Source organism: Chionomys nivalis, chromosome 19 (assembly GCF_950005125.1).
Source record: "Chionomys nivalis chromosome 19, mChiNiv1.1, whole genome shotgun sequence".
NCBI classification, from domain to species: Eukaryota; Metazoa; Chordata; class Mammalia; order Rodentia; family Cricetidae; genus Chionomys; species Chionomys nivalis.
In genome coordinates, this window is record NC_080104.1 from 19,492,914 (window position 1) to 19,513,886 (window position 20,973).

General features: G+C 43.9%; 1 protein-coding gene across 1 annotated transcript in view; it reads left to right on the forward strand.

Annotated features, from left to right (window-relative positions):
* The window catches only part of Efhc1 (EF-hand domain containing 1), a 36,712-nt gene that overhangs the window by 13,266 nt on the left and 2,473 nt on the right, over window positions 1–20,973 (forward strand). Inside the window, exons 6-9 of the mRNA XM_057751216.1 lie at window positions 2,218–2,438; window positions 5,545–5,685; window positions 8,887–9,100; window positions 9,680–9,836. Of these exons, the coding sequence (XP_057607199.1) occupies window positions 2,218–2,438; window positions 5,545–5,685; window positions 8,887–9,100; window positions 9,680–9,836 (733 nt within the window). The remainder of the gene's footprint in view (window positions 1–2,217; window positions 2,439–5,544; window positions 5,686–8,886; window positions 9,101–9,679; window positions 9,837–20,973) is intronic.

Here is a 20,973-nt window from a genome sequence, read left to right on the forward strand (position 1 = left end):
GTGTATGTGTGTATGTGTGCATGTGTGTGTGTGTGTGTTAGTTAAAAGAAAATGAAATCAGTATGTAGAAGAAGTATCTGTACATGTATGTTTAATGTAATACGATTCATGTGTCTAGAAATAGAAACAACCTAAGTGTCCATCAGCTAATGCCTGGAGAAAGAACATGTGGCACATGCCCCATGAGAAACTAGGCATCCATACAAGAGCGAAACCTTTCACATGTGCCAACGTGGATAGAACAGTGGAGATCATTTTGCTAAGTGACATAAATCGTGCACAGAAGGATAAGTGCCACCTGTGCATCGAGCATGAAGTTGACCTCGCTGGGGCTCAGTGGCACACACCTCTAATTAGAGTACTCGGGAGGCCGAGGCACGGGCCTCACTGGTGCAAGGACAGCCTCAGCTTCACAGTGAGACCTTGCCTTAAAACAAGAGCAAATAAGAACGCTGATCTTGGGAAAGTCGGTGTCAAATGGTGATTCTCAGAGGGTGGAAAGAGTAATGTGGGGAGGGACTGAGGAGATGGCTCAGTCTGCACTGCATCTGCTGTGCAAGCATTGGTGTCTGAGTTTAGATCCCGAGCAGAAAACCTGGTGGGGGCAACAGCTTACCCAATCGGTATCCCCAGACCTGGGGCATGGGAGCAGAAAACAGGCTGATTGCCACATCTCACTGGCCCAACAGTCTAGTCAGCCAAGGAAGGCATCTGATGTTGATCCCTGACCTCCAGATGGGTAGTGCATACATATGAATGTGAACCTACAAGCATGCTTTCAAATATCTACACCTATATCACACACACACAAACACACACCCTACACATACATACACATGCACATCACTCACACACACACACACACATGCACATGTCACACACACAGGAACAGAGAAGGAGAGAGACGAGATAGGAAGGAGTTGATTAGTGCTGCTGCTCTGTAGCCTGGCTATAGACCACAAGTCTAATATTTCAAAAAGCTATGACAACCACACCAGACCATGCTTGTTCTAGCCCACAGGAGGCTGAGGCAGGATAATCACAGCAAGTTCAGGGAAAACCTGTGCTTCATAACAAGGTCCTGTCTCAAAAAGGACAAAAGAAGGAGAAAAAGTGAAAAACAAAGCACTTTGACTATTTTTACCATAGAGAAATGAAACGTATCAATACATTTTAACCTGACTTAATCACTACACAATAAATACATGGATCAGAACGTCACATGGTACTCTATTAAGGTGTATAATTTTTATGTTTTTATGGATCTGTTGGAAAAGTGACAGGGTTACTGAATGAGCATTTATTTATTATACTTCAGAAATTCCATCTTTTTTTTTCTAATTTTCCATCTCAGTAATTACCTGTCAGGAAAGGCCTGCCCTGCTTCTGGATCCATGCATTCCATCTCTGGTTATGTAGTGTGGTACCCCACCACTGGCTTTTGTGATGTTCATAGAGGCCATGCTTCATGAAATCCATCTGAAATAAGTTAACCCTTAGTTCTCACAACACACTGATAAAAGGATACTTATTTCCAAAATGCAAGATTTATTCAGTATTTGAAGGTGATTCCTATGTGAGTGGATTATTGCAATCATCTCATTATTGTCTGTGTTCCTACATCATGTGTATAGCTATGTCATACTCTCCTGATAGCAGTGGTGACTATGTGTGTATGTGTGTGCGCGCACACACACACGTGTGTGTGTGTGTGTTGAAATAGACAATAAATAACAACATAGATAATGGGTTCTCCTAGACACACACACAAACAGAATATTTTCTCCTCAAAGGTATGAGTTATTTTGCAAATCAATTGTGTAGTCTCAGTAGTTAGCAGTGCACTGTATATTCATGTAAACCCTAATAATTGTTGGATGTATAGAAAACTGGGTGATGAGTTAGAACCAAGCAACTTAGATCCCATCCAGAGCCAACTCTCTTATATGTCTTACATGGCCACATATTAATTCTGTGGACTTTGGAGGCTTTTGATGATAGCGCTAACTGAATGTAGAAGAGAGATTTTATGAAAAATATCTGGCATATTATTCGTGTAGTCTGTCAAAGATTGAAATACATAGCATTACCTATTCCTTTGGCATACAGTAGGTACTCAACTCTTAGCCAGAGTCAGCAAACAAGAATATCCAGTTCTTATGTTAAGCTTTCTTCCTCTGTACTTTCCTTCATCCCTCTAACCCCATGTCCTACTAGAGAACTTCCCTCAGTGTGTGCTGGAGATCTCTGATCAGGAGGTGCTAGAGTGGTACACTGCCAAGGACTTCATTGTGGGGAAGTCACTCACCATCCTCGGGAGGACCTTCTTCATTTATGACTGTGATCCATTCACCCGACAGTACTACAGAGACAAGTTCGGGATGCCTGATTTACCACGCGTTGATGTGAGCAAGCACGAGCCACCTCCTGTAAAACAGGTAAATGGAGTAGAAGTCCTGAGTGTGATAAGAAAAAAAAAAACAACGTAGAAACTGAAGGAAAGAACACAGTAAACATGGATGACATCTATATGATAGAGGCTCACAAAAGAGGAAATACGAAGAGCCCATCACCACATGAAAACGCCCGCAGTCTAGTTATAATCAAAGAAATAGAATGACAGTAATGAGTTTTTATGTTCTGCTCAATTTGAAAGGTCCTAAGTACCTAGTGTTTGTCTCTTTGAAAACACAATTTTCATATGCTGTTGTTAGGAAAGCCAGGTAGAATCATCTTTCTCAAGTTCTGTTTGTTGCCATTTTAATTCTGTAGACTATTGTTTATCTTTGGTCTACAAAATCTGCGTTGAGGACTGTAAAGGAAGATGTTTTACGCAGGAGAGGTTAGCAAAATACATCTGTCCACACTAGTAGAAAATTGTAAGGCCTGTAAATGGAAATGTCCACCGCATATTTTAAGTGAATAAGTGTCCACATTTCTGTGCATAACCTCTTTTCATAAAGGCTGAGAAACAGCTATCAGACACAGCTGCCACATCATTTGTGGCCTCTGGTTCTCCTTGTGGGAATGGGAAGGTCAAGCAAGGAGAGGACCAGGGAACTCGCTTCTGATAGCCCGTATGTGACTCTAATTTTTATTCTTATAGCGAAGTTTGTATTACTCTTTAAAAAAAAAAAGTGTTTTTTTTTCTATTTTAAATCATGTTCAAATGCGCCCAGCATCTTAACTACATTAAAGTATCTAGTTCAGTGATATTAAACTAAAGGATATTTTGTAGATCCAAATGGATTCCCCACTTGGAGTCAGTTAGTCTCCTGTATCATGAAGGTTTTCTTTTTTTTAATGGTAGCCGTTAAGCCTGGGATATTGCACACAGTAGACCCGTGCTATATTACATAGCAATATCTCTAGCTCTCTTAAGTTACATAGCAGAGTAATTATGGCATTGCAACCCCAAATCCTAAGAACGCTTACTTGTTGATTAGTTTGTAGTGTCTCTCAGTTAACCATTATGGAATAATGCTCACCATTATGGAACTCTTCGAGTATTGTCTAGTGTCCTGTCCCTTTGCTTAACTTGGAAGGACTCCCTGGCACATTGCTTGCCAGTCAGGTGTAGTGGTAACTAACTCTCCCAGCTTTTGTCCATTTAGAAATATCTTAATTTGCCCCACATTTCTGAAGGACAGCTTTGCTCTGTATAGAATTCTCCATTGTGCTTTATTTCCTCTTACAATTTGGATATATTGGTCCCCCACTGCCTTATGATCTCCAGAGTTCCTAGGGAGAGATCAACTAGTAATCTTTCTGTGTGTGGCAAGGCAAGTCTCTCCGGCTTTCACGATTCTCTTTCTCACTGGAACATTTGATTATTGAGGGTCTGACAGTGTGAGTCCCCGAACTCAGCTTCAATCTCCTTGTGTGTTTCCATTCATCGCTGAAGAAATGTAAACTATTTTTTCTTTAAACACACTCCCCATGTCTCTTTTTCTCTCTCTCTCTTTTTTTGTTTTGTTTGTGTTGGTAGGAGTGGCCAGCTTGTTCTATCCCAGCCGCCTGGCTAGCTTACACCTGAAATAACCACACAGAAATTGTATTAATTAAAACACTGCTTGGCCCATTAGCGCTAACTTCTTATTGGCTAACTCTCACATCTTGATTTAACCCATTTCTATTAATCTGTGTATCACCACATGGCAGTGGCCTACCGGGAAAGATTCAGCATGTCTGTCTCTGGGGGCTCCATGGCGTCTCTCCTCTGTCCTTCACAGCATTCAGTTCTGTCTTCTCTGGCTACCTAAGTTCTGCCCTGTCAGGCCCAAAGCAGTTTCTTTATTCATTAGTCAATGAAAGCAACACGTGAACAGAAGAACCTCCTACACTATGTTTGTTTTTCTTTTTTCTCCTCTTTTTATGAGATGTGATACTTATGTTGGTCCCTCAGAGCATCCTATGGATGCTCTAAATTCTTGTCATTTTTTTTTTGCCAGTCTTTTCTCTTTATCATCCTCAGAGTGAACAGTTTGCATTAATTAGCCTAACTTCAGGAATATCTTTTTCCCTCCCTCCCTCCCTCCCTTTCTCCCTCCCTCCCCCCCTCTCTTTCTCTCTCTCCCCTCCCCAGGGGTTTAATAGGAAGCAAGGGGGGCAATTTGATGGGAATCATCTCTCTTCTACCCTGTGTGTTCTGGAAATTGAACTCAGGTTGTCAGTGAGCACTGTTATTTACTGAGCCATCTCACTGATCCTTTTTTAAAATTTAGTTTTGGTTTTGCTTTATTTTAGGTTTTCTGTGTCTTGATTGATATTTCACTTTCTTATATTATATATATATTTTTTTTCTTTTTTTTGTTTTGTTTTGTTTTCTTTTTTGAGACAGGGTTTCTCAGTAGCTTTTTTGGTTCCTGTCCTGGAACTAGCTCTTGTAGACCAGGCTGGCCTCAAACTCACAGAGATCTATCTGCCTCTGCCTCCTGAGTGCAGGGATTAAAGGTGTGCACCACCACTGCCCAGCTATACTATATTTTCTTGAGGGTTTTCACATCTCCCTTTAATTATTTAAGCATTTAAAAAATTGTGTGTGTGTGTATGCACGTGCCGTGTGCATACCATGGTATGTATGTGGAAGTCAGGGGAGAACTTTTGAGAGTTGGCTCTCTCCTCTCACTGTGGATTTTAAGGTTCAGGTTGTGAGCTTCTGTGGCAAGTACTGCACCTCTCCCCCACACCATGTGGACTGCCCCCTTGGAGCATTTTTAAGATAGTTGTTTTAAAGCCATTGTCAAGCATACCCTCTCTGGGATATTTCCCAGGGATAATCTCTGCTTCTTAACTTTTTCCTTTTAATGTACCAATTTCCTACTTTTTAAATATGTCTTGTGACTTGTTAAGAATGGGATGTTTGTTCATTTACTTCTGAGACAAGGTCTGATTATGTAACCCAGGTTGGCCACAAATGTCCAGTCCTCAGGAGTTGCTCTGGGGTACGTGTTTCTGAGCTGACACTGAAGAAGATGTGCACATTGACCTCTTGTGTGATGTTAGTCCCAACAGCCTCACCTCTTTCTTCCTGTTTATCTCCAGGAGTTACCTCCCTACAATGGCTATGGACTGATCGAAGATTCTGCTCAGAATTGTTTTGCTCTCATTCCCAAAGCTCCCCGAAAAGATGTCATTAAAATGTTGGTGAATGACAACAAGGTGCTCCGCTTTCTGGCTGCACTGGTGAGGCAAATTTTATACCTAAGATGTTTTCCCTCTATCTCGGCACGTTGGACAATTGTTCATTTTGTCTGTAGGGTATAGAGTCACAGTGTTATAGTCACGTGTTCACTACAGCAAACACTGTATGCGGTAGCCAGCCTTCAGAAATGTTAGGTAGTACTAAGTATAGTGCTTCCGAACCAAGACCCAGCTCAATTCCTGACCCCCCATTCCTAGATCCATAATCTCTCCTTTCTATACCTCAAAAATACCATCCACTTTGCCTGTTAAGCAATTGTAGATTTCTATACCATGTTTTAATCATTTGTGCATTGATAGACCCTTCCAGAGTATATTTCTTGAAGAATAGAAATAGTCTTATTGATTTTTAGTACTAGCTATGATATCTAAATGTATTATTTTATAGTAAGTATAAAAAGTTGAATTACACTAACTTAATAGAGGTTGCCTTTTGAAATTTTATATTATTTTATATGTATGAGTGTTTTGCCTTCAGATTTGTGCACTGTAGAGGGCAAAAGGCCCTTGTGCGCACAGTTAAGCACTGGAGAAGCCAGGAAACTTAAACACACAAGCAACCTTCAAGGGAGGAGATATTTAACCAGTCTTCCTCCTGGAATGCTGGAAATGGTCCTAGTTTTCAACCTGGTGATCTCTTGCTGTCTGATGAGCCAGGCTCCACCGTATCCCCCAGAATTATGTTTACCTGTCTTAGACCCTTCACCCCAAACCCTGAGTGTTACTTTCAGGCCATAAAACTCATCCTTGTGAGAGATGCCATTTGTATTTTACAACAGCCCAAGTGACTTCTATTTTATCTTAGGGCCGGACCAAATCCTGTTGCCTACAGGCATTGTGTTTACCTCAGTCATTCTTCCTAGTTTTCTGATAACAACAGTTAAGTCAATCCTGTGAGGAACAGAAAATCTTAAGGCATCTTTACATTGAAGTTCTTTACAAAGTACATATGGCTTCGTCTATGAGATGGGTTCTGTTAACTTAGAAACGATGCTCAGGTCTAGGTGAATCTCTGTGAGTTCGAGGCCAGCCTGTTCTACAAGTGCTAGTTCCAGGACAGGCTCCAAAAACTACAGAGAAACCCTGTCTCAAAAAACCAAAAATAAAATAAATCCATTGCATTTTAAAATAAATCTCTTAAGTACTGGAAAGTAAAGGGAATTTTCTTAATCTTATAAAATATATCTACAAATCCTACTGTAAACAGAGTACCGAAGGGTTGAGAAAATACTCCCTTCAGGGAGGAGCACGGGAGGCGTGACTGCCACACACCTTATGAACAGCATGAGGGAGAAGGAACCAGAAATAACCTCGGGGTAGCTAATACTGTAGGCGTGAGTGGGCTCTAAGTGCCTTAGGGGTAGAAAAGGCACCCACTGCACCCCACTGAGCCCTGTAGTGGCAGAAGACCTGTCCCATACTTCCTCGACCCTAAGTATTGGCCACTGTGGTGGTTTGAATGAGATTTTACCAGTAAGTCATGAACATTTGAATACTTGGTTCCCAGTTTTTGGCACTGTTAGGAGGTGTGGCTTTGCTGGAAGAGGTGTGTCACAGTAGGGGATGGGGTGGAGCCTTGAGGTTCAGAAACAGTGCACCATGCCAGTACCATTCCCAGTTAGTTCTCTCTGCCTGCTGATAGTGTTTAGACATGCGATCCCTCAGCAGCTGCTCCAGCACCATGGGCTCTAATGCCCCACAACCATATGCCCAAAACAAACCTTGTTCGTGGCAGTTTCCCTCCACACACACACACACAGCAATAGAAACACAATGCAATCACTCTGTGGGAGGGGCATAGCGTTGAATGTACAGGTAGTCTACTGGAATGTCAGACAGTTCTTGGACTCTCCAGCAGGGACCTCACAGCAGATAGTAACCCTGGATGTTGATCTACTGCCTGAGCAGAGGCTCAAGGCTACAAAGCCTGTTTATTCTCAATTGGTGAGATCCGCAAGATTGGCTCTCTTTTCCCAGTACACTTTCCTGCCTCAGTTTAGCCTCTTGTCACCTGCTCTTCTCGGTTGTCAACATGGGGGCCTCCTGTGCTCCGTAGTTGCTCAAGGGAGCCATCTCTAACCCCCCTCTCCCCCGTGGCAAGTTGACTCTATACTTGTTTATGTGGCCTGTTCTCAGGCCCCCAGATAACAACTCAGTGTTAAAACAACAGTTTTAAAAATCAGTTCTCAAAATTGGGCCCAGCCACCTGCCCTCTGAGCTGGGGACTCTTCTGTACTGTTGTTGAGCCTTGTCAAGTCTGTAGACTTGCTGTGTTGCCTGGCTTACCTTTCAGATGAGACATCCCCTGTGCTGGAAGCCACATGTTGGGGAGCCTTTTGCCTTAAGAGCCATGCGGCTGGGGGGCCATGTGACTGGGGAGTCATGCGGCTGGGAGCCATGTGACTGGGGGGCCATGCGGCTGGGGGGCAATGCGGCTGGGGGTGACATGCGGCTGGGGGGCCATGCGGCTAGGGGAGCCTTGTGGCTGGGGGGCCATGCGGCTAGGGGAGCCTTGTGACTGGGGGGCCATGCGGCTGGGGGGCCATGTGGCTGGGGGGCCATGCGGCTGGGGGGCCATGTGGCTGGGGAGTCATGCGCCAGGGGAGCCTTGTGGCTGGGGGCCCATGCGGCTGGGGGGCCATGTGGCTGGGGGGCCATGCGGCTGGGGGTTATGTGGCTGGGAGCCATGTCCCTGGGAGCCATGTGACTGGGGGGGCATGTAGCTGGGGGGCCATGCGGCTGGGGAGCCACGTGACTGGGGGGTATGTGGCTGGGGAGCCATGCGGCTGAGAGGCCATGTCCCTGGGAGCCATGTGACTGGGTGACTGTACTCAACCTGGTGTCTTTCCAGTGCTTTCCCCTTGTGGTTCTCGTCTGCATTCCATTCCTCCTCTTGTGACTTGCTGAAGCTCTTCTACTCTTTCTTGCTTTGAATTCTCAAGTCAACATATGAAAGCCAGAGGTTCTTATATAGAAACCCAGAGTTTTCTTCTGGGCCTACACTCACACCAGGCAGCAATCAACCGGAGCTAAATTGGGGTGACCTCCTTTCCCAAAATGAAGCCTGTTTGTCCCAGCCCAGACCCTCAATACATGGCATGTTTATATGAATTCAGCTTGGTTTCATTTTGGGTTTCCTGGAAAGACTATGAGCCTTGACATTCTCTTTTTCCATCTTTCTAGGAATCCCCTATCCCGGAAGACAAAGACCGGCGCTTTATCTTCTCTTATTTTCTTGCCACCGATATGATCAGTATCTTTGAGCCTCCTGTTCGAAATTCTGGTATCATTGGGGGTAAATTCCTGGGCAGAACTAAAGTTGTTAAACCGTTCTCTTCGGCTGACAACCCTATCTACTATGGACCAAGTGACTTCTTCATCGGTGCCGTGATTGAGGGTAAGCCTAAACATGCTTGGAAAATGGACTTGCTGTGATTTAATGCATTCTTAAGCCTTTTAAGAAGCTACTGGGCTGTGTTCTGACTCAGATCATGCTAATTTGACGGTATTCATGCTTCCATTTCTTAATCTCCTTGCTTATCAGTTAAATTCTAAATTGGCTGCATTTGTAGATACTATGTTATTGTATATATTGGCTCCATTTGTTAGCTGCTAACACAAGGAACCCGAGAAAAATCACTGAATTCTAATGTATACAGCTTTTCAAAATTCACCAGTCTGGCCAGGCAGTGTTAGCACACACCTTTAATCCCAGCACTTGGGAGGCAGAAGGCAGGTGGATCTATGTGAGTTCAAGGCCAGCCTGGTCTACATAGTGAGGTCCAGGACAGCCAGGACTTTGTAGAGAGACATTGTCTCAAAAGCAGGCAAACAAACAGAACAACAAAACAAATGGATTCACCTGTCGGCCACAAATGATTCCCATTGGATTAATTGCTAGAAGGTTAACAGTGTTTGCTCCTGACTGCATGAGAGAAGCAAAGCTGAACTAAGTGTGATGCTACTCTCTCCTCAGTGTTCGGCCATCGGTTCGTCATCCTCGATACAGATGAATACGTTTTAAAATACATGGAGAGCAATGCTTCCCAGTATTCCCCAGAAGCCCTCGCCTCCATCAAGAACCGCATCCAGAAGCAGGATGTGCAGGAGGCTCCGGCACCACAATCAGAAAAGTATGTTGGACTGCCTAGGGTCGGGATTTGGCACACGCAAGCTATTTAGAAAGCAGTTCCGTTCTGTGTGTGTTATGTGTGGTATATGTGCATAGGTACATAGGTACACAGGGCTGTTCACCCATGTCCAGAGGCCCGAGGAGAACATTAAGTATCCTCTTCCATTGTGCCATGCTTTATTTCTTCGAGGGAGAGCCTCTCACTAAGTCTGGGTCTAGACTAGTGGCCAGCAACCCAATGATCCCCTTGTCTCTGCTCCCCATGGCACTGGGGTTGAGGGTGCAGCCACCACCAGGATTATGTGTTTTGTTTTTACACAAATGCTGGGACCGGAGCTGCTTTTACTGAATGCTCGCACAGCAAGCATTCTGAGCCACTGAGCCATCGCTGCAGGCCGCCAGAAAGGAATTCTTGTCGAAATCAATGCATAATGATATTCTAGAATTTCAACTTTCCTTTACCAGGCTGGAGCTGTCAGGCAGATGGAGATGGTTTCTTTGCTCGACATAATAACTACCACCTTAGAAGTTTTCCCATTTTATACCTGTAGCAAATAATGGTTGAATGGATGCCCATCTTATCTGCTTCAGACGTCATCACTAGGCTACTGGTCTGTTCAGTAAACAAAACAGATAAGAAGTTGCTGTCTTTCTGGACTGACCTAAGCAGGAATGGAGAGAGAGTAATAGAAGTAGATCATACAGTACAGTCAGTGATAAATACCATACAAAAATGAAGGACATAGAGGTAACAAGCATTGCTGGAGGCTGGCAGTGGGCACTTGCTTGGCAGATGGGAACCACCTTAGAGGGCAACACTGAGCAAACCCTTGAAGGGAAGGGAATTCTCTGGGTAGATGTGTGGATGTGGGACTGTTGAATACAGAGACCTGCCAGGTAGCATGCTCCGCTTAGCATGGTCAAGTAACTGGCAAGAAATGGACGAGTGAGAGTGGCTAGAATGAGTGAGGGGAATGAGGAGGGCCAAGTGCCAAACTTAGAAAACTAATGAGAAGACAACTGGAAAGGGAAATTAGCAAGGAGCCAGACTGCGTAAGAGCCACTGGGTATTTGGGAAGATACTAACTTTCTCTGAATGAAGGTGTGATCCGTTTGGGAGTCTCGGAGTAGAAGAGTAATAGGGTGTGACGTAAGCTTTTAAAGGACTAGCCCGCTGCTGTGCTGATACTCCAGTCAGAGCCACATGTGTTGGAGCAAACCTGATTCTAGCACTTGGGAGGTACAAGTAGAAGGATCAAGCGTTTCAAGGCCAGCCTCAGCTACATAGGGAGTTTGGGGCCAGTTTGCACTATGTGAGATTGAGAGAGAGTGGGAAGGAAGAAAGACTGTGTGTGTGTGTGTGTGTGTGTGAGAGAGAGAGAGAGAGAGAGAGAGAGAGAGAGAGAGAGAGAGAGAGTAGAAACAATACTGTAGGGCTGGAGAGATGGCTCAGAGGTTAAGAGCAAGAGCACCAGCTGCTCTCCCAGAGGTCCTGAGTTCAGTTCCCAGCAACCACAGGGTGGCTCACAACCGTCTATAATGTGGTCTGGTGCTCTCTTGTAGCCTGCAGGCACACACACAGTACAGAACACTGTATACGTGATAAATACATCTTTAAAAAGAAGAGAAAGCATACTGTAGGAGATACTTCTTTCACTCTCATGAAGATGACAGAAATGAGGAAGTGATCTCACTGGCTGAGCCAATGAGATGAAAGTTCAGGTACCCAGGATGTGAGAGAGGTAACAGAGCTAAAGAAGATTCTAAGACCGGGGTCTGAGCAGCAGGAAGGACTTACCCTCAGCTGAGATGGGGATGATGGGGACTCTGTGTAAAGGAGTTTATTAGGGGAGTGTGGTAGAGATTTGGGTTGGAATGTATTTTCTATTTAGGAGATAAACTAGAACCAGGGTTGTGCTCACATTAGGAAGGGGACCGAGGACTCCAGTGAGGATTTTCAGCAGAGTTAGGTGGTGGTAGGAAAGCTCGAAAGAGGGAGATGTGAGCGAGGATGGGAAGCGCTCTGGGTAAAATGTACACCCGGTGTTTATGAGGAGGTTTGCTCAAAGGGGAGCAGAGAAATTCCGGAGCGGTAGCTGGCAGAGGAGCTGCGGTCAGCTGAAAGTTTTGTCTTGTGTTTGGTTGAAGATGGGAAAAAGTACAAGCAAAAAACAAAACAAAACAAACAAACAAAAAAACCCACAAAAGCTGCCTGCCTTTGTTCAGGAGGCCAAGGCAGCGCTACCGTAAATTTGAGGCATCACAGGCACGACCCTGTCTCAAGCAACAACAACCATATTGGTGTATGTTAAAATTCTATGGGGAAGGGAACTGGTAGATGTGCGAGAGATGCTCAGACTGGCTGAAGTGTGAGAGACAGAATGGATGGGATTTAGTGAGTAGGTGGAGAGAACTTGGCATTGTTTATCCAGGGCAGTTATCCAAAAAAAAAAGGTAGTTTCAAGACACTCACAATTAAAAAAAATACTATAGACCTGTATCCGTTACTTTTCTGTTGCTGTGGTAAAATACTTATAGAAGGAAGAGTTTATTTGCCTTCTGATTCCAGAGGGTGAGAGTCCATTGTGGTGGTGGGAGAAGCATAGCAGGAAGTAGCAGGCACAGTAGCAGGAACAGGAGTGAGGTCGGACTAGAAACAATGTCTCCCCCAGTGAAGTACCTCCTCCAGCAGGGCTCCTCCTCATAAAGGTTCCACAGCTCCCCCACTTAATGCCACCAACTGGGGACCAAGTGATCAGATATATGAGCTTATGGGGGACTGTATTTGTCAGGGTTCTTTAGAGGGACAGAACTGACAGAATGGATATAGATATATGAATATAACTCATATGTATGTATGAGAGAGGTAGAGGAGACAGAAAGAGTCAGGAGAACGAGAGAGAAAGAGAGAGAGAGAGAGAGAGAGAGAGAGAGAGAGAGAGAGAGAGAGAGAGAGGATTTATTAGAGTGGGTTACAGGCTGTGGTCCAGCTAGTCCAACAATGACTGTCTAGCCACAGAAGATCCACAGAAAATCCAATAGTTGTTCAGTACACAAGGCTGGGTGTCTCAGCTAGTCTTCCGTATGCACCAGAACCCCGAAGAACTAGGGCTATTCTTTAGTGCCAGGAAAGGAATGGACTTGCCATCGAGACCAAGGTCAAGCAGGCAAAGAGAACCAGGTTTTTTCTTCCGTGTTCTTTATATAGGATGCAAGCAGAAGGTGCGGGCCAGATTAAAGGTGAATCTTCCCACCTCAAAAGACTTAATTAGAAACCCCTCACAGTTGTTTCTAGATGTAGTCAAGGTGACAACCAAGAATAGCCAACCCAGGGGCATTTGTCATCAAAACCACAACAGGATTATAAAGGCTTTTAGTCTGTAATTAGCATGTTAGAAGTCCTATCTGACAATGTAAAAATACTTCATTTTAGAATAATACACTAACAGAGGTAACTTTTCTTTAGACAGGCTTACATGTTTGCCCAGCTAGCCTGGGAATTGACATAGCTGAGGCTGGCCTAGAGTTATGATCCCCCTGCCTCTGGGATCGCAGGCACATGCATGCGCCACCACTCCTGGCTGTATACGGTGTTGGAGATCAAATGTAGGGCCTCACACATGCTGGTCAATACACTATAAACTGAGCCACGAAAAGAAAGCAGTTTCTGTGGAAAGTAACTATGTTTTCTGTCTTCCAAACAAAAATAACTGTTGGGAAGAACTACACTTTACTTTTTTGAGAATACCTTTAATGTCTGTTTTTTTTTTTAAGAGGAGACAGCTGAATTTTTATGTTTTTAAATTGAGTCCAGGAAAAACATCATTTATTGCATAATATTTGGGGAAATTCTTGACTGCTTGTGGGGAGAAAGGAGCAAAAAGACAGTCACGGTGTTGTTATTTTTCACCCTGTAGAAGACCCTGACAAGGGCCTTGGGAGACCCCAGGAGTCTAGGCATTATTCCCGGAAACTTTGATCTTGGAGACAAGAAGTCAGAACCTAAGGGAACAGGTACAGAAAAACAGGAAAAATGTGGTTGGCAAGCCTTTCTAGTTGTTTGTGTTAGCGTGGCATACAGTAGGAACTGGAATTTCTGAAATGTTTTACTTTATTGAATATATAGGCCATATCTTAAGCATAAGGGAAATGAACACCAAATTAAATACATTTTACTTACTGCTGCAACAGAAAAAATATGACCAGTTATAATCTTTAATCACCATCAATTGAAAAATGTATATCTTAGCCTAGTAGTGGGGCACAACTTTAATCCTAGCACTCGGGAGGCAGAAGCAGGCAGATCTCTGTGAGTTCTTGGCCAGCATAGCCTACAAGAGCGAGTTCCAGAACAGCCAGGGCTGTTAAACAGAGAAACCCTGTCTTGAAAAACAAAACAAAAAATTAAAAAAAAAAAAACAAATGTATCTTAATTCTAGGATGTTAAATGTGTGTGGGGGAATGGTCTTTGTGTCAGTTTGGCCCGAGGAGCGCTCTGCTCAAGGGTAGCCAGAACCACCTGCTGATGGAAAGAATTTCTAGACGAGTGGGTATGAAGCAAAGTCAAGATATGTTTATGAAAAGAGAGATTTTTATAGACTTTGAAGCAAAGACATAGAGGAGGGACAGAAAGAGGGAGGAAGGAGAAAAGAGAGAGAGATTTCCAGGAGGAGGCGGGGGAGGGAGGATGGGGAAGGAAAGAGAGGAGGAGGAAGGAGGGAGGGGGAAGAAGGTTGGAAAGGAGAAGTGGAGAGGAAGGGAGAAGAGAGGAGGGGGAGTGGGGAGAAAGGTGTTAGAGGAGATGTTGGGAAAAAAAGGACTAGGGAGGGCCCAGGCTCCTGGGGGAAGTCATATTTAAGTGTATTAATAATAGTGCATGCATATTGGTGGCTACTGAGAACACATTGCTCAGAGGACCTGAAAGATTAACTGGATATATTTTGGTATAATTATTTTCTCTAAAGAACTCTCCTTGCCTGTCTTTAGGGCCCAGTCCTGTGGTCTGGCTGCTCCGGGCTTCGAGCATGCCTGACGAACGTGGTGAAGCCATGTCTCGAAAACAAAGTAAAATGAGTCAGAGGATGTAGCTCAGAGGGAGAACATTCGCCTAGCGTGTGTGGGGTCTCAAGTTTAATCTCTACTATCGCAAAAGTGCATAGATAATAAACAGATCGCGTCTTAATTAACACAGGTTATCAACTGGTTTATGAAATGAATGATAAATATTTAAAGAAGAAAAAGAGTTCTGACTAAGCCACAGGCCCAGAAAGGTCAAAGGGTTCTTACTGTACCATAGGTCACACGGAGCCAAGGCCCATGTCTTGATTATAAATCTGTTCGTTATCTTGCTCATGAGATTTTTCTCAAGAATGGGATTTCAAGTCCTTCACAGGTGACTTGATACGATTCAGTGAGAGGCTTAATCCAGAACCCGAGGGTGAGGGCTGTGGCCCTCTCTCTTCTCCCTTTAATGTCCCTCTCTCCACCCTGGTTCGTGAGAACTGCAGAAATAGAGTGGCTGTCTAGGAAAGTGGGAGGCTGCGTGGTGCGCTCTAAGGGCCCACTTGGTATTCATGGCCATTATGTTCAATTCAACTCCTTCTCAAAAGGGTCCCTTCTATTCTCCCGTGTCTGTGCAAATACCAGTGGGCCCTGGGAGCTATTTGCTTAAGCGCGCTACCAGCAAAATCTTATTTTATATTAAGCAGTGAGGGAAAGTACACTAGGGGCTCTGAGACCTCTATAACAATGAAAGTAAGGGGGAAAGCGGGATTTGGATTGAGAGGGCTGCTGCTTTCCGTGTTTCTGTCCTTCCTCCCTCCAGCTGTTCTCTGAGAAAATGCTTGAAGAAGACATAAATCCTGGGGTGTGTTCAGACCCTTCCAGCTTTGGCCTTTTATGTATCCCAATCTATAATAAACCCTACAACAGGAAATGCACATCCTTCATCCAACTAATGATCTTAAGATGTTCCCCAAGGACCAGCGTATTTTCTTTTGTTTTGTTCCAGACAGGGTTTTTCTGTGTAGCCCTGGCTGTCCTTGAACTCACTCTGTAGACCATGCTGGCCTTGAACTCAGAGATCCACCTGCCTCTGCCCCTGGAGTTCTAGGGTTAAAAGCGTGAGCCACCACTATCTGGCTTAACTCTGCATCTTTTTATGGCAGGCAACAATTACAAGAGGATGGATTTTGGAGCAGCTGGCCATTGTTTTCCCTGGGGCAGAAAATTAGCATAGCGCACAGGAAATTAACTGAATACTGATTTCAGCTTGAAGTTCTTAGGGAGTCTAGGATCTCCTTTGCGATTTTAAAAAAATAATTATTTTATGTATATGGATATTTTGCTTGCACATGTCTGTGTGTCTGGCACCCACAGAGCCTAGAATAAGGCACAGGAACCCCTAGAATCGGAGTCATAGTTGGTTGTGAGCCATTATCCAGGGGCTGAGAACTGAATCTGGGGCCTCTGAAATAACAGCCAGCATCTTAACCACTAAACCATCTATCTCTCCAGGCCTTTCTTTGTGAAAGAATTTGTGGATAAAAACCATGTATGTGCCTCATCAGCTCACTTTGAACCACAAAGTCTGTCTGTATGACCAGCATGTATACACATCTGTAGAGAGCCAGGTAGTCTCTTTTACTCTCCCATCATCTTCAAGTCCCCAGTCTTTGATGATCGCTTCGCAATTCCAATATGAAATCAAGGACTGGGGAGATGGCTCTCCACAATTGAGAGCACAGGCTGTTCTTTCAGAGAGCCCAGGTTCAGTTCAGTCCAGTTCCAGCACACACAGGATGGCTCACAATTATCCCTCACTCCAGTTCCAGTGGAGCTGATGCTGTCTTCTGACTTCCACGGGTACCAGACTTCACACACGTGGTACACATACATTCACACAGTCAAAATACTCATATGCATTAAATACGTAAGCCTTAAAAAAAAAAAAAAAAGGAAAGCCAAACGTGAGATACAGCAACAGAGCGGCCCCTTCCCCAGTTCTCCCGTCTCTACTTCAGAATGCACATGCTTTCATCCCTTTTCCAAGTGCAAGGCTTCAGTTGTGCATCTGTGACCATTTCCTCCCTGCCTGCCTGAGAATCCGGACACTTTTCATGAATTGCTTTCCTGAAGGTCATCGATGTTTTTCAAACAAAGTAGTCTCACTTGCTCATTAGTTGCGCAGATATTTGAGCTTGCCCCTGCATCAGACCTTACGTTAATACTAGCTTAAGCAAATATGTGAGACAATAGGGGGCTGTGAGCTAGAGCAGAGGCTGGCCAGCTTTTGTCTGCAGAGGCTCGGATACTGGGTGATTCAGTCAGAGCATCTCTTGGAAATACCCAGCCCCACCCTTCCAGGACGAAAGCAGCCACAGACAAAGGGAAATGAATAGGAGTGGGTGTGTTCCAATAGATCTTCCCGAATAAAGAGTAGTCTTCAGCTGGATTTGGCTCGTTCCATAGTTTCCTGACCCCTCCCCTCCCAGTTAGCTAGTTTGGTGTACAAGCAGTATTAATTACTTTTTACCACCTTCCTTTGAAGACTGGGGAGCCAGAGTCTGGTATCCCCTCTGAGAGCCTATCAGGTATGTATTTCTATTGACGTCATCCAGGTTGCTGCTGTTTCTCAAGATCTTGGGTTTGTCCTTGTGCTTGGTCGTCTAAACTCACTAGACCTTAAAGTGTGAGTTGCTCTCTGTCCTAGCTATTCTGAATTGATGCCTGTGTTCTTTTCCGTCTGTTTACGGTGTCTTTTGAAACACTGGTTACAACTGAAAAGCCATTTGTCACTTCCTCTCCCAGCACCCCCCTTCTTCTCCGTTTCTCTTATTCTCTCCGAGGCTTGAGATACGGAGCTGTGAAGACATGGGAAACACCAACTCTGTGCCGGGTAGAGGAGGCTACCCACACGGGTTAGCTCCGCCCTTTTCTCCTTACAGGAACCTTATATTTTTAAACCATATCCCAAAGCTATTGTGTCCTCTAGTTTGATCCTAAAATACCTCTTGCTTCTGATCTCTCATTTTCAATATCACCACCACCTCTTGATTTAAAGCAAGCTATTAATGAGAGCTGCTTTTGAGTGCACTTGGTACCTACAACATTGACAGCAGAAACAATCTCCCATTGGCTTAGCCCAGAATGGGTTTATGTTTTTCATGTACTACATTAGCTAGAGGCAGACAGTTGTTCTCACACAGAGACAGAAGTTCAAAGCCAGCCTGAACTATATGAGAGCCTGTGTCAAAATAAAAATAAAAACAAATGAAAACAAAACAAAAGCAGCCAACCAAGCAAACAAAAACTATAATTCACTAATTAAAATTTAAAATGACTTTCTCAGAATTCCCTACCTACCAAGTTTTTTTTTTTTTTTTTTTTTTTCATTTAATTGCCTGGGCTATATCACTCCAAGCAAATACTAGAAAAACCAAATATTGAGAAGAGATCTGGCCTTCAACACATCTCATCTGAAATCCAAGTCAAAAACAACAACAAAAAAAGAAGAAAGAAAAAAAAGAAAACCCAAGCCCCTCCCCCAACAGTTCATGACTTTCTGAAGCAATTTAAATTCTTGTATGAAAAAATATAAATAACAGGCAAATCCAGTTGTAAAAGGGGGCATTTGAGAAACAACAAAAATAGGCTGGTTTTAGGAAAATAATCCTTTCAAAATGTTTAAAGGATATGCTGATGTTCAGAAAAATTTAAGAAATTAATTTTGAAATAGAAATGAGGCAAAATATTTTAAAGGGTCATATAAAGCCAGTTATGAACAAAAAGGACACAAGCAGGCAGAGACGCAGCCAGCCTTAGGGAACACGTGAACCCACACAGGTATCCAGATGGGGCTTTGGCGGGAAGCTCAGCTCCACTACCCACTGCCCTCTACCCGCAGCCCTTCCACGCTGCATGGGTGTTGTCTCTGCTGCCTCAAGAGGAGTGGGTATCTGGGTCCTTCAGGGTGGACAGAGGTATGTATTTCCAACAAATGATCTGATAGTTATATATATGAAGATAGTGGCTGGCAGAAGACCTTATGTCCCGAGAGCCTGTGGAAGATGGAGGCTTAGGTACTTCCTGTCATTAAGATGGCCCCCTGTCTTTTCACTTACATTTTAGTATATGTGAACCAGATAATCATATTATGCTTCTATAATAGATGATTCATGGGACCCTTTCTCTGCTAGGGAGTTTTGTGATATTTTAATTGCTTTCGCCTTGCTATAAAAGTAATATCTGATTAAAATGTAAGGGAGTAACCTGGGGTGGTAGTGCATGCATGCTCACAGTTCCAGCACGTAGAAGCTTCGCCAGGAGGACTGGGAGTTAAGAGCCAGCATGGGCTCCATGGTGAGCCTGTGTCTCAAGAGCAACAAGGAAAACAAGACAGAGGGAACAAACCTTAGATTGTAAAAGGTGAAGAAAGCAAAACTATTGGAAAAACCCTAATAACCCAGAGGCAACTATTTCTAATATTTGGTTGTTTAACAGACATATAAAATATAATACTCCTTGGTATTTACTGGCTTTGCGGTCTATCATGAACATTTCAGATATTTTAGAACATTTTATGAAACATCAATAGTTAAATGCTTTAAGAAAACATTACAGTCATGTACTTCTACCCTCTGTTGACTAGGACTCTCTCTCTCTCCCTTCTTTCCTTTCTTCCTTCCAACAGGTTTTCTCTGTGTAACAGTTCTGGGTCTATCCTGGAACTCACTCTGTAGACCAAGCTGGCCTCAAACTCAGAGATCTGCCTGCCTCTGCCTCCCGAGTGCTGGGATTAAAGGTGTGTGTGGCCAGTGTTTTTCTAGACTCTAAGAGTTACAATTCTGAGCTGCTGGACTGAATTCGGGTCTTCCCCAAAACAGGATGCAGTTTTAACTGCTAAGTCATTTCTTCAGCCCTGTTTTTAAATTTATTTTAAAATATATATTCATTAGTATGTTTTGCCTGTATATAAGTGCATCACATGGGTGTTTGGTGCCCAAAGAGGCCAGGAAGAGGCATAGGATCCCCTGGAACTGGAGTTACAGGTGGTTGTGAGCCACCATGTGGGCGCTGGAAACAGAATCCAAATCTTCTGCAAGAATAACAAGTGCTTTTGGCTGCTGAGTTCAGCCTCCCACTCTGCATCTCTTCCCCTTAAAAGCAGTTTCCTTAAACAAAAAAATTTCAAATATATCTTTTTATACTTCTGTAGGTTTTAGACAAAAGCTAGCACACTATACACACTTAGGTTCCTCAAATCTCTCGCTAACATCACATTTTCTTTCTACGGCGTTGTCAGTGGCTGCAACCTTACTGTATTACTTGATTAAAGTGTGAATTATTTAGCGCATTTCCTCCTTTTGGACAGCTTGGCTGATGAGAACAGTCTTTCCGCAGAGTCCGTGGCTCTTTCTCAGGATACATTGTTTGAAATTCACTGCTAGGAGCTGGTCTTGGTGGCGCACGCCTTTAATCCCAGCACTCAGAAGGGAGAGGCAGGCAATCCCAGTGAATTAGAGGCCATTCTTGTCTACACAATTTAGGCCAGCTAGATCTTCACAGTAAGACTATGCCTCAAAAAAAAAAAAAAAAAAAAAAAAAAAAAAAAAAAAAAAAAAAGTCTTTGCTAGATTTTTGTTTCTTCTTTCCTAAAAGACCCTGAGAGACCACACTACTTTCCTCAGAGCCCACAATGGCGGCTGCAGGCTACAGTGGAACCTAGGGATGGGGAGATGGCTCAGCACACTACCAACTGGCACCCTGAAACCGTCTCCCTCTGGCTCTGAGGGACCAGACGCCTTCTTCTGGATGTGTGCACAACCACACACAAGTGAATGGCTAAGAAACAGAATGAACCAGGAGCTAAGGCACTCTGTTTTACTCAGTGAGGTTCTGAATATTACCCGTCAGAAGAGCAGAGAGGGCCTGGGGGAGTCAGGGTTTCGCAGTCGCGGAGGGAGGGACTCAGTGAGAGGGAATTAGGATATGAAATTGTTAGGAACAGGATGGAACACAAGTTCTGATCTTGCCTCTGTTGGGGTATCAGGACTATGTCATAGCATCTTCAAGTCCGTTTTCTCATCACTGAGAAACATATGCTTACAGGAGGTGGGGGTAACTTCTGAATGTATTTT